This window comes from Gasterosteus aculeatus, chromosome 4, assembly GCF_964276395.1.
Source record: "Gasterosteus aculeatus chromosome 4, fGasAcu3.hap1.1, whole genome shotgun sequence".
In the NCBI taxonomy this organism is placed as follows: Eukaryota; Metazoa; Chordata; class Actinopteri; order Perciformes; family Gasterosteidae; genus Gasterosteus; species Gasterosteus aculeatus.
The window spans coordinates 15,991,620-16,003,630 of NC_135691.1; the positions used below are offsets into that span (position 1 = coordinate 15,991,620).

Here is a 12,011-nt window from a genome sequence, read left to right on the forward strand (position 1 = left end):
GGAGGGCGCGATCTACCTGTATAGTCTTGTGTGTGTGTGTGTGTGTGTTTTTTTGAACCATGATGATTTCATCAAAATGAAATAGGAGTAACAAGGCTATTTTAAATTAAAATGTAAGGAGTAGATATTTGTGTGAAAAATTTAAGGACACACCTCTGCTTATGCAGAGTACTTTCAATAACTAAATAGCAGATGGCATTACAAGATCACGGCAGCCAAGGGATGCAAAGTGGGTGAATAAAGACAACAGCAGTCCTTCCCTCGGGTGACTGCGTACTTCTGGCTGTACGGAGGGGGGTGGGGGGATTGAGTAGATGTAAGAACCAATCTCAGGCATTGGCAGTTACCGGTTTGTCAAAGTACCGCAGCAGCCACCAACTGTCTCAGCACTTCTCGTTGCTAAAGGAAGTGGAGCCGAAATGAGTCAACACCTGTTTTTGCTTAAAGGAAGAGCCGTTATCAAGCTGCACGCACACAGCGCTTTTATTTACACAACATTAACACTCATTTGCATACACATTCATGATACATAGCGTTTCTCAACAGGCTGCAGCTTGTATACATACAGATACACATAAACACAAGGCTGCTGTGATGACACACCCACCCAATGCACGTCATCTGAAAGCAGCTCGGTCAGGACAGTGTGAGACGCTCTTCAAATTGAGGTCAAAGCTCTTCGGTGTTAGTTTGTGGTCGTCTCGCTGTCCCACTTGAGATCTGGTCAGTTGTTTTTTCAGTCTCACTGTCTCACGCTAACATTTGTGTCATTTGTTGGCGGGAAAACAAATGCATCTGTGGAATAGAGACCCTCTGGTGACCAGCCGCAGTCCTCCCTGTCCGAGCAGGTGCTCTCCTTGCTCATCAGTTTGGCCGGCTCGGGCCGCTGGGTCGGGGAGCTGATCGGGGAGGAGAGGAGCGCCCCGGAGAAGGAGGAGGTGCGCCTGGTGAGGTGCAGCCTGAACTCGGCATTCAGGAAGTAATAGAGCAGAGGGTTGAGGCAGCAGCTCAGGCTGGCCAGGCACAGGGACACCGGGTGGAATTGACGCACCGCCAGATTGGTTGCGCAGTGGGACACGATGTTCTGCGACACCATCAGGTAGAGCAGGAAGTTGATGTGGTAGGGGGCGAAGCAGATCAGGAACAGGGCAGAGCAGCTGAGCACCATTCGCAGAGCGCGCCGCTTCTCGGCGTTCGTCTGCCTCTCCGGGAGTCTGTCCTTTGGACAGCTGCTGCTGACCGACTGGAGTCGGCTGCGCGTTGAGGAGTCGGGCTCATTCCGGCCCCGTGTTGGGCCGAGAGAGCGTGCGATGCGGATGGAGCTGTAACTGATGCAGGCCAAAGGGATGATGAAACCAAACAGCTCAGCAAGGACCATCATGGTGATCGCCAGAGAGACTGGCACGTGACGCATCGGCAGGTCCTTAAAACAGCCAGGACCGGAGACCGTGCCGGGGCTCGCACTCGAATGTGGCGCGTAAAGATGGGCGTGACCCGGGGGGTGCTGTCCGCCCACACCGGGACTGGTGGAGCTGCTGCTGCTCCGCATGAGAATAAAAGGCGAGCAGGCCAGGCTGACCACCCCCCACACGATGACGCTGATTGCCAGGTCGTAGCGCCGCCTCCACCGTCGTGCGCAGAATGGGTGAAGCAGGAAGATGCACCTCTGCGCGCTGATACACACCTGGAGAAAAAAACATAGTGACATGAAATCATTTCAATTTCGAGCCAAATTAAGGACTGAAGGAGAAGGGACGGGGACTCAAATGACAACCTCCTGACATTTGGCTCCCTTTACAAGTACAAGTGGCTAAGCTGCCATTTGACTTCCCTCCCTCCTTTGACATTCTTTGCAGTATTCCAGGATCATTTTCAGCATGGACCCTTGCTCACCAGGAACACTATGGCGGCGTACATGTTGAGGTACTTGAGGTAGAAGCAGAACAAGCAGACACCTCTTCCGAACGGCCAGGTGTGTGTGAAGTAATAATAAATCCTGAGGGGCAGAGAGAGGATGTGGGCCAGGTCCGCTAAAGCCAGGTTAATCATGAAGATCACCGCCTTGCTCTTCTTACTGCGGGATGACATGCAGAAGAGTTAGCCTTGGTCCAGGACACGTTCAATGCTTTATACTCGCGTCTTTGGTGTGTGTGTGTGTGTGTGTGTGTGTGTGGGGGGGGGGGTACCTAATGTGTCTGCAGAGGACCCAGAGGGCCGTGGTGTTAAGCAGCAGCCCGGGGATGAAGAGCAGCAAGTAGAAGTAGGTGTACATCTTGTCCATGCGTTGCTCCCAACTGCTCATGTTGCTGCCACATCCGAAGGACGAGTTGAGCAGGGACGAGTTGAGCAGGGACGAGTTGAGCAGGGACTCCTCCCGTGCTCCGGACATTTCCGCTCTCAGGCTGACGCTCGTGGCCTAACTCAAACTCATCTCGTCACTCACACACTGAATCACCTGCAATGGGGAAACGAGAGCTTACAGTTTGTGCAGTTAATAAAGTCACGTTCAGAGGAAGAGCCAATTTATTGGGAGTATTTTCTTAATAAGAGGGCCCTCATCAAGACTCGTCATAACGAGTGGCTAGTTGACATGATTTAATAATACGTTTTAGATATCTTAGATCTAAGATGTTATTCAGGACAGCGCTTGGTTTGCCAGGTTATGAATGAAACTCAAATAAGTAGCGGTTCTGGAGCGTTTGCTTACACCACACATCTCCTCAGCCGGTGAAGTTTGTCAAGTTGTCATGGAATTACATTCAATTGACTGTTGTACCACTTACATTCTGAAAAAAAACAGAAGGGCATCTGAACCTCAATTTTTCTTTCAAAACCACTGAATAAAATACTGTAATAATTCCAGCAAAGGGTTGTGTTATTTGATTACGGTAATCGGCTGTATTAATTTGAAAAAGTAGCCAGTCCTTTTAGTTTTACAGTGACAGGCTTGTTAGTGACAGGCTAACAGTAACAGGCTTGGATTGAAGTATAAAAACATTTTCTTTTGCTGGATGCCCAAATTAAATCAGAGGAGACTTTATCTGGCCAAATATTGCAGCAGGAAACACGGTCTGCTTATCACTCATGCATCGCCCTTCCTTCTTCATTAAGACGAGACCACACCCTTCCTCTGCCAGTCACAGCGCGGGAGCAGAGAATCGTTCTTGATGCCTTACTATTCACCAGTTGAGGCTGGTTGGTCTACCGCACTCAGACAGACAGAACCAAACCTGTATTTAGGGAAGTGGTGTCCCATGTTTGAAGCAGGTTACACTGGCACATTTGATCCGTTTATTTTCCCTTTCTCTTTCTCAAATCATCACATAGCGCAGAAAAGAGCCCAAAACAATGGAATTGTTAAAAAAAACATTTCATTTTAACTATGCAATGAAGATGAAATGTATTATACGATGCATTTTGATTGAATGCAGGATGAGTATAAAGAGGATATACTAACAATCCTTTAGTCCATCAGCAGAAATCAGCAGAAATGTGAAGCATGACTTTGACCACAAACATTCAGACAAAGCACAGACATGATCTCCCTCATCCTTACCTTGTCCGTTATCCCCTAGGTGTGGACGGAGGGGAGAGGTCAGAGGCTGGAGTAGCCGCCGGGGACCACATGTTCCTGCAGCTCCACAGCAGACTGATGCACACGCTCAAACACTCCTCCCCGACAGAAAACCTCCTCTGGAGCAGCAGAGACTTGTCGGCTTGTGCTTGTGAGCGAGTCTGCAATAAAAACCTTGCTTGTGATTGTGGTTTCTGTTTAACTGGCTTTGTACCAGTCGATGGCGTCCGGTGTAGAAAGTTTCTCAAGCATGGTGACGACTGGAAGGGGAAGCACTGGCTCGAGTGGTTTTTTTCGCCGTTTGTGACGTCACTCGGCTCCTAGCAACCAAAAAGGTAACGCGGGTTTGTGCAGACAAGAGTGTGAGGAAACCAAATTACAGCACGCACTTGAGACACTGATCTAAAAGAATAACAACAGGGGGACCGGGGGTGGAGAGGTGGCATTTTGAATGTCGTTAGGGGTCACAGTTTGAGCCCGAACCTTTGGTTTATACCACTAGGCTATATCAGTAATTGCAATTGCATTGCAGCATTTGCATTCTTCAATTTTTGGGGATAAAAATACTGTAGTCCACTTCCCCTATTAGTTGATGCACTTCCTTCTTCAAGGCTGTTTATCATTTTACAGATATTTAGTGGCATGTGTACTGTACATGACTTTGTGTTTTAGTCTTTGATTCGATCACTTCTTGGGATGACGACAACAAGGAGCCGCTTTGTGGCTTTTGTTACACGGTTTCAGTTGTGTGGCGTCTAAAATCATATTTTCAAGTGTCTCCAAAATGCAAAACCAAAAGTTAAACAAAATGCCTGCAGGTGCATCCGTCCTGTTCGTTTGACAATAGTCACACTCAAAGAAAAATAACTTGGTGACAGGTTCTCAGCCACCCGCATACAGCTCCAGTGTGGTTTCTCACACAAACGCACACCCACACCCTTCAATGTAGAGCAGCTAAGTGCATAATCAGCACATATGCTGAGGGCACCACATGGCAGTCAACCATAAGTGAGTGGGTGCGGATGTCTTCTCTCTGTTCTGACTTATGGCCACTAGAGGTCAGAGCAGACCAACACTGGCAGTTCTGTTTTGTCAAGAGGGCAGATTGCCCCCATTTAAAAAGGGCACGTTTAGTGTCTTCCGCTGCAATATTTGGAACATTCTTGACATGAACCACTCACGGGTCAAAGGGCACTTTTTGTATATTTCTTTCAGAAACTCCCACTTCTTATTTCCTGCTCTGTGCTACCTCTTTCCACTTATCCTCCTCCTCTCTGCTACCCTTGACCCAAATCCCTGACAAGTCCGTCGTCTGTTGGGCCTCTGTCTCCGCTGCTGGATGCACATGGTCACACTATCAGAGAGGCCCACTAGAATATCTCTCTCGCCCTCTCTCTTTCTCTCTCTCGACATCACCAAGTAAGGCCATGAATCTCTTCTGCATGGCTCTATGAGAGTAGCTTGTGCTGACGTCTTGTATAATGTCCCACACAGAAATGTGTCCCCCTCTCTAGCAGCATCCTGTTGTATGCACAAAGAAACATGTAGGCGACCCAGCCTCTACCAGTCCTCGCAGTCACAAGCCGGCCCTGAAACACAGTGTGGATCTTTCCCCGTCTTTCTGCTGTAAGTGTAGAGTTAAAGATGCAACAAAAGCTCTCCAATCTATCTAGCTAGCTAGCAGTCTTTAGTTGTGTGCTGCACAATCACATACTCAAGAAATTTTGGATAATGGTATTCACCAAACGCACCAAACCTCATGCAGCAAACTCCTGAAACTGCTGACATCACTGTCTTGCTGTACGTGCAGCGTAATACAATGATTTGGGGCGTTTGGTCAACAGTGTTTGCCCGTACTTTACTGCGCATAAGAGACTTTGAGCCGATCGGCAGTGTAAAGCCAGATTAAGACAGAGAGCCCTCATTCAGAAGCAAACAATGAACTATTGCTCCAGTCATTATAAGCATTTGGCCAGTGACACGGCACACGGGCCAAGGTCCTCGACTGGATCAGAGCTGAACTCTGCTCCAACAACAAGATCACTCCTTCATGAGTTCAAACAATGACACACTGAAGAAGACCAGTTCGGGTTAGTTTGACAAAACCAACGGGAGCGAGGCGGCGGGTGGGTTAGGGACGGTTGGGGGAGATAATAATAAATGCATCCACGTTAGCAATTCAAAACATACATTTAATGGCCTCAAACGTCAACATGAGACACATTTTACTCCTATGTTATTACAGCGGCGTGTCTCGCCGCTCTAACAAGTGACATAGCATTACGGTCTAACATTATATAATGTGCTGTGACAGCTTGAACGCAACAACAATACAACTTAAGGGCTCAGCGTGTTACAAAAGTACTTAACAGCGTATTCCAACAATGCGGATAGAAATATCCGCCCTACCAATGATCCAGTGCAGTTGTGAGTGTTTGTGTGTTAAGCCTGAGAGATGATGTGCTGCAGTCTCTTTTAGAGTCTCTGGACAATAGTCTCGGTGTGGCTGGGTCTCTGATCCCCGTAGTGTTCTCTCATAATAAACACATACAGATACATTCCTCTGCTCTTGAATGGTGGATTAATCCGTAAAGCCCGGGCCATACCTCAGGGTTTACCTCAGGACTTATCTGCTCAACTAATCTGCTGAGTTATGTTTTTGTCACTTCCAGGAACAAACAGCGGATTACTTTTTTTTGATTCAGGGCTTGCGTCGCACCAACACTGTCTTTTTTTCACTTTCCTTCTTCAGAGCTGACTCTCAGACGTCTTTGACTCCTTCCCGTTGCTGGCCGGGTTGTGCGTGTCCCCGGGGAGAGTGTTTGCCACGTCTTGGGTCTCGGTGTCGCTGCGGGGCAAGCTCTCGGGCCGAGAGCCCGACCCTCTGCCTCCCATGGTCAGGCTCTTCTGGAAGCTCTCTGAGGTGAAGTAGTAGACCACAGGGTCCAGGCAGCAGTTGAGGCAGGCCAGGCACAGAGTGATGGGGTAAAGAGTTCGGGCAAAGCGCTCCACAGAGCAGTTAGCCAGGGCCTGGGTCCGCACCAGGGCATACAGGAAGAGGATAGAGTTATAGGGGACGAAACAGATGATGAAGATGCCCAGATGGACCAAAATCATCCGCAGGACACGTTTCTTGCTGTTACAGCCGTGACCAACGGTCATCGGTCGCCGCAGCGTCCGCAGAACAAGCGAGGAGCACACCAAGTTGGCCAGGAGGGGAAGAAGGAAGCCCACAATCTAGGAGTTAAATCACAAGCAGAGAAAAGCTTTACTATAAAATGGAACATCACAAAAAGACAGTGTATGAATGGCATGTTCCTATGTTTGACTGTCCGGGCCTCTCTCTCCTCACTCACCTCGATGAAGATGGTGATTTTGGACAAGTAGGTCCTCCAGGTGTTTTTGGAGAAGCCCTCAAAGCATGAGGTGACGCTGTGTTTGCTGTTGATTGTGGAGAAGAAGGTCACCGATATTCCTCCCCCTACGATGGTCAGCCACACGGCGGCACACACCAGCGCCGCGTTCCTGCGCGTGCGGATGGAGCGGGAGCGGAAAGGGTAGACTATCGCCAGGAAGCGGTCCACGCTGATGCAGGTGAGGAAGAGCATGCTGCCGTAAATGTTGGTAATGAAGGCGGTCCCGGACACCTTACACAGTCCATCACCAAACGGCCAGTTGCGGTTAACATTGTAGAAGACCTTGAACGGCAGCGTAAAGACAAATACCAAGTCGGACAGCGCTAAATTAGTCATAAACATGGTGGTCTCGTTGCTCATCTTCATCCGGAAGCAGAACACAAAGAGAGCGGCGCAGTTGGTGATTAAGCCTAAGACGAAGACCACGCTGTACACCACCGAGTACAAGTTGTACTTGAAGGAGTCGTCAATGCCGCAGTCTTCCATTCCGGTCTCGTTGATCACCAGGCTGGCCATAGCGGCGGCTTCAACAGGGCCGTGGGGCACCACAGAAAATGCGTACGCCAAAGCCGGATAAGGGCTGTCAAGGCGGATGTCTGGGGGCCGGAGGTGTCAGCAGGGGCTCCACCGGTCGAGTCTCCTCCAAGTCATCGTGGAGGTTCAGACAGCGAGGCCTCAGGATGCGTGAACAAGCCGGTCAGTCATCCTGTGGAGAGAGAAGGAAAGACACGCGGTCACTTCCTCACTATAAAAGTTACAGACAAAGAAGGAAAAACAACTGGTACGCCTCCAACCATCACCCCAAGACGGCCAGGATGTTCTAGGTTTTTAATTGTATAGAAGACACACACTTATTTTATGTTATCCCAGTATAAATTTTAACAATTGTTTCCATATATGAGCCAGAGTTGAAGGATATTTTCTATTAAGACTTCTGGCCGATGCAAAACCCCCAATATATACTGAAATTGTTTGCTGAATTGAGATGAAGTCAATCTGACAGTTTTGGCCTAGCTGTAACATTGGATGGGTTTGCATGTTTGTCAGTGCGTGTATGGCTTTATATCATTGACCTGTATAAATAAAGTCCCACACACTCACATGGTTGTGTGGCACGCAGCACTCCATCAGCATAACGAGAAGTAAATGTCTCCTCGTGTGTAGATGAGGTTAAAACACATCTGCATTCATTCACAAGCCCCATGTCAGAGAGCCCGGAGGGAAAAACAGAAGTATCCAAGGCCGAGCTACAACTGGAGGAAGTAGACAAGTCAGCATGGAGCCTTGGTACAAAAGCTGTGCGCCGCTGCTCCCACCGTTGCTGCCATGGCACACAATAGTTTGGATGTCAAACGTGAACAATTGAGAGAATTTTTTTTTTTTCTAGACTTTTACTTGAAGCAAAAATATTTGTGGGGGCGTGTGACGTCACCACAGGAAATAGGGTTGAAGGGAATGTCTTGAGTTTGTTACCTCAATCACAGCGTAAACCTACAAATCAACTTAATTTCCCTTTGAGTGGAGGTGATGACCGAAGAGTTATGGTACAATCACCAATTCTTCATAACTCAAGTAATCACATCTGTATTTTTCTTATTTGTTCACCAGTCAATCCTTTGGAATTTGTCAACTTGAATAAGAGATATATACTACACCAACTAAATGAGTGCTGGCTTGTGGGAGAAAGCAGGGAGGGGGTAATAACAAAAAACTTCCATATGTTGTTGCCTGCTAACCCGGCTGGGACCCTCTAATGAGACTCGATCCCGTTACATCATTGGGGGGTGTTGGTTCCAGCGTTTCCGAAGGTTGACCCGTACTACGGACAAAGAAACGTGATTCTGACCACTCTTCTATCTTTCCTCCAACTTTATGCAAAGTGCCGTTCTTAACCGCGCTGAACTGGCTCAATCTTGTGATACGTAACGGAGACGGGGCGGCCAAGAGGTGGTCGGCCTCTTTGCCTCCAGGGTGAAATATTTAGAAAAATCCAACAGTGTCTCAACAGTTAGTCGTATTTCTCTTTTTCACTTCAAACACACACACACACACACACACGCACACACACACACCTACGTACGTACGTACACACAAAGGCAGCGCTGTGAGTGTGAGCGGTCCATCAGGCCTGTCCCGTGCCAGCTGCAGCGGGACATCTTTACAGCGTTTTTACACGCCTCCTCAGAAAAGCCCCGGCCGGCCCCTATCTCACAATACCCTTACTGTACCCGTGTGCACCAAACCCACGCACACACAATTACATATGCACAAGTCTCCACACGCGCCCCTACCCCTACATGTGCCCGTCTACACGCACACACACAGACACACGTGTGTAGCGCTCCGTGTTCTGTGGCTCTATCCCAGGACCTCTTACAGTGCCAGCTTCAGATTCAGCTGATGTCGTTTCTGCAGGGACCCGAGTCTATAGATGATTTAATTTGGCTTAAATGTAAGGAAACAAGAACCACATACACATATTTAACGCATGTTATGGATTTCTAGGAGTCCCACTGGGGAAGTGGGGGGGGGGTGTCAGATGTGGATTCCCACGTACAAGTCCAAAGGACAGCTGCGCATTTAAAAGCCCCCCCCCCGCCGTCCCCCGCAGGCGTCCGTGGCAGGAACAGGCCTCTGGGACCCGCTGATGGGATCGGATCGAGTTCAGGCTCAGCTCACATCCAGCTGTTCTTTTCTCTCACACGCCAAGAGGATGGAGGCAGGGAGGGTTGAAGGTGGAGGACAACCAGGCGAGCGGTGTTGGAACGGACATTTTCCCTTCCAGCCAGTAGGACTGATAGAGCTACACAGAGAGTGTTTTTAATCAGAAAAGGTATTGTTCAAAGTTACATCACACTCAACCAATATCATGAATATGCTGTAATCTTTATAAGGTTTGTAATATGATGGAACGGTTATTCCTAAAAAGGAAAAAAATGAAACCAGGACCGTGAGAAAAAAGTGCTGGCTGGATCGGGTTTTAGTCATCACCTGAGACTTGAGGCCAGCTGTAATTCAGAAGTGGCGAGCACTTAAACAATAAATAGTGTTTATGCTTTGACGATTTCTATTATTTTAGGCAAATTTATACTTTGGAAGCCCATATTTCACTTCACTACAGTAATTTGTCTACATACTTAGTGGGTTCAGATAACTTAAATCTATATAAATGAACACATTATTATACGTTATTGATTTGGATCAAGCTACGAAGCAGTATATTAAGTAGCCGAAATTAGCTTCACCACATTAATGCATTACAGGTATATTCTATGAGTTTTCAGCATTTTGTACATAAAGGCTGTATATATTTATGTTGAAAAGCGTGCACTTCTTAGAACACTTGAATGCAATGACTTTACTTTGGCCTTTCTCATTTGACTTCTTCCACTATGGTGGTGCATGATTTATGAGGAATTTGCATGGGACAACAAAGCTGTTGTTCCGTTACTCTGAACACATTAAGGTTAAATAAGACTTTAAGACACACATTAAATCTCCCATTCACACGTTTAACGGTCAAGTCGTAGCAAAACAAAGTGCAGTCCTTCAAGGGGCGCTGTGGTAAATTGCATTAGCCAGTACTGAAGAATCGTGTGTGTCTCAGTTCAACGCCTTGTTGTTACACTTGCAGCCGCATCTTGTCCGCTATAATTCGGTTATACGCGACGTGGAAAGCAGCCGCTCGTTATTTTCTATTTTATTTTACACAAAAAAACATTTTTTTTGTTGTGGTTTTTTTTTTTTAACTCCAACCAAACCCCCCAAAACGAGCAGTGACCGCGTGCAGACGAAGCGGACTCACGGGCAGCTGAAGGGATGACAGCTCGCCTCCTGCTCTCTGATGTCCGCCAGCTGTCACAAGAAGGACGCCACACTTGGTACTTGTTGTCCCTCCACGATGTCTCCGTCTGCTCGCCTCGACGTTTCCCCCAAAAAGTGCACAGGCAAAATCACGGGGGCCCCCGTTTTTTTTTTGTTTTTTTTTTAAAGCGAGGCGAAAACGCTGCGGGCGAGAGTTTCCTCAATTAATCCCGACGGCCCGCTCCGTCCGTCCGACAGCAGTGTGTGGAGGGGAGTCGCGGGTCGAGGGGGGTCGAGGGGGGGGGGGGGGGGGGCGGGCCGCCTCGCATCCAGCGCGCCTGCTCGCCCGGGAAGGCAACAGGAAGCGAGACAATGGCAGAACAGGAGGGGGGGTGTCGAGGGGGAGACACGGGGCCCCTGTCATCAGCTCAACGTTCATTAGGACGTGAAACGCACTTTTATATTAAACGCTTCAGCTGTTTCAACGGGACGCCGCATTGGTGGTTTCAGTTGTGTCGGTGAGCAAATTGAATAAAGTTGCTCCAGAAACACTTGAGGTAACTTTCTCTTTTTTGGCTGTAACACTTGCTGCAATGAACATAATAACAACGGGCTCAGAGATGCACGGGGCGACGGACACACGGAGGGAAGTAGGGGTCTTGTTTTATTTGTGTGGGCGTGGCGCTCCCTTTTCTCCGCGCGCACACCTGTCCGCAATCAGCTAATTGTCCCAGCAGAACGCGTATCCGCGCGTGACGACCACGCTGCGTCATCCGACGGGGAGCCCGTTTCCTGCGCTCCAGGGTTCCGGTTTGCCCTCGTGCTGCCTCACAATACACGCGAAACGTGTAAATGCGTAATGCTCCTTACACAATAACTCAAGTAAAGGATCGCATACTTTCTATGGGTTAATGAACTCTTTTTAAACAACTAAAATAGTTTATATTTAGATTAAGTGCTTATTCTTGCAAACGAATAGTCGAACTTCCCATGGTGAGAGAATGTCATTACAAATGACTTGCATCAGGCCATTGGTGCGGAATCTGGAACTGTATATAAATTGAACATGGGGATGAAATCTTGCATCGACCAGATATTTTGTTAACCTCTATGTGTGATGAGCACAGTGGGATTTTTGTCTGATCAAAGCCCTGCTATACCATTGTTACAATTCAATCTGCTGGTCTGAGGCTACCAAAAGAGTTATTTTTAGCCAG

At 48.1% G+C, this 12,011-nt stretch overlaps 1 protein-coding gene across 1 annotated transcript; it reads right to left on the minus strand.

Moving 5' to 3' along the window:
- Positions 1-459: 459 nt before the first annotated feature.
- Positions 460-11,109, minus strand: LOC120817798 (uncharacterized). Its single transcript, XM_078100942.1, has 7 exons — positions 10,796-11,109; positions 6,931-7,696; positions 6,326-6,811; positions 3,557-3,571; positions 2,187-2,416; positions 1,894-2,074; positions 460-1,684 (listed from the first exon to the last, which is right to left on the minus strand). The coding sequence occupies exons 2-7, from the start codon at positions 7,504-7,506 to the stop codon at positions 743-745; spliced, it is 2,430 nt and encodes an 809-aa protein (XP_077957068.1). The 5' UTR covers positions 7,507-7,696; positions 10,796-11,109; the 3' UTR covers positions 460-742.
- Between the last annotated feature and the right edge of the window lie 902 nt (positions 11,110-12,011).

What these genes read in the sequence shown, in the direction of transcription:
- LOC120817798 (XM_078100942.1), bottom strand. Translation starts at nt 7,506, where the DNA reads ATGGCCAGCCTGGTGATCAACGAGACCGGAATGGAAGACTGCGGCATT. An exon ending in AAATCACCATCTTCATCGAG is followed by an intron (nt 6,812 to 6,930) that starts GTGAGTGAGGAG and finishes TTTAACTCCTAG; the next exon opens with ATTGTGGGCTTCCTTCTTCC. An exon ending in ACGCCGCCATAGTGTTCCTG is followed by an intron (nt 1,685 to 1,893) that starts GTGAGCAAGGGT and finishes TTTTTTCTCCAG; the next exon opens with GTGTGTATCAGCGCGCAGAG.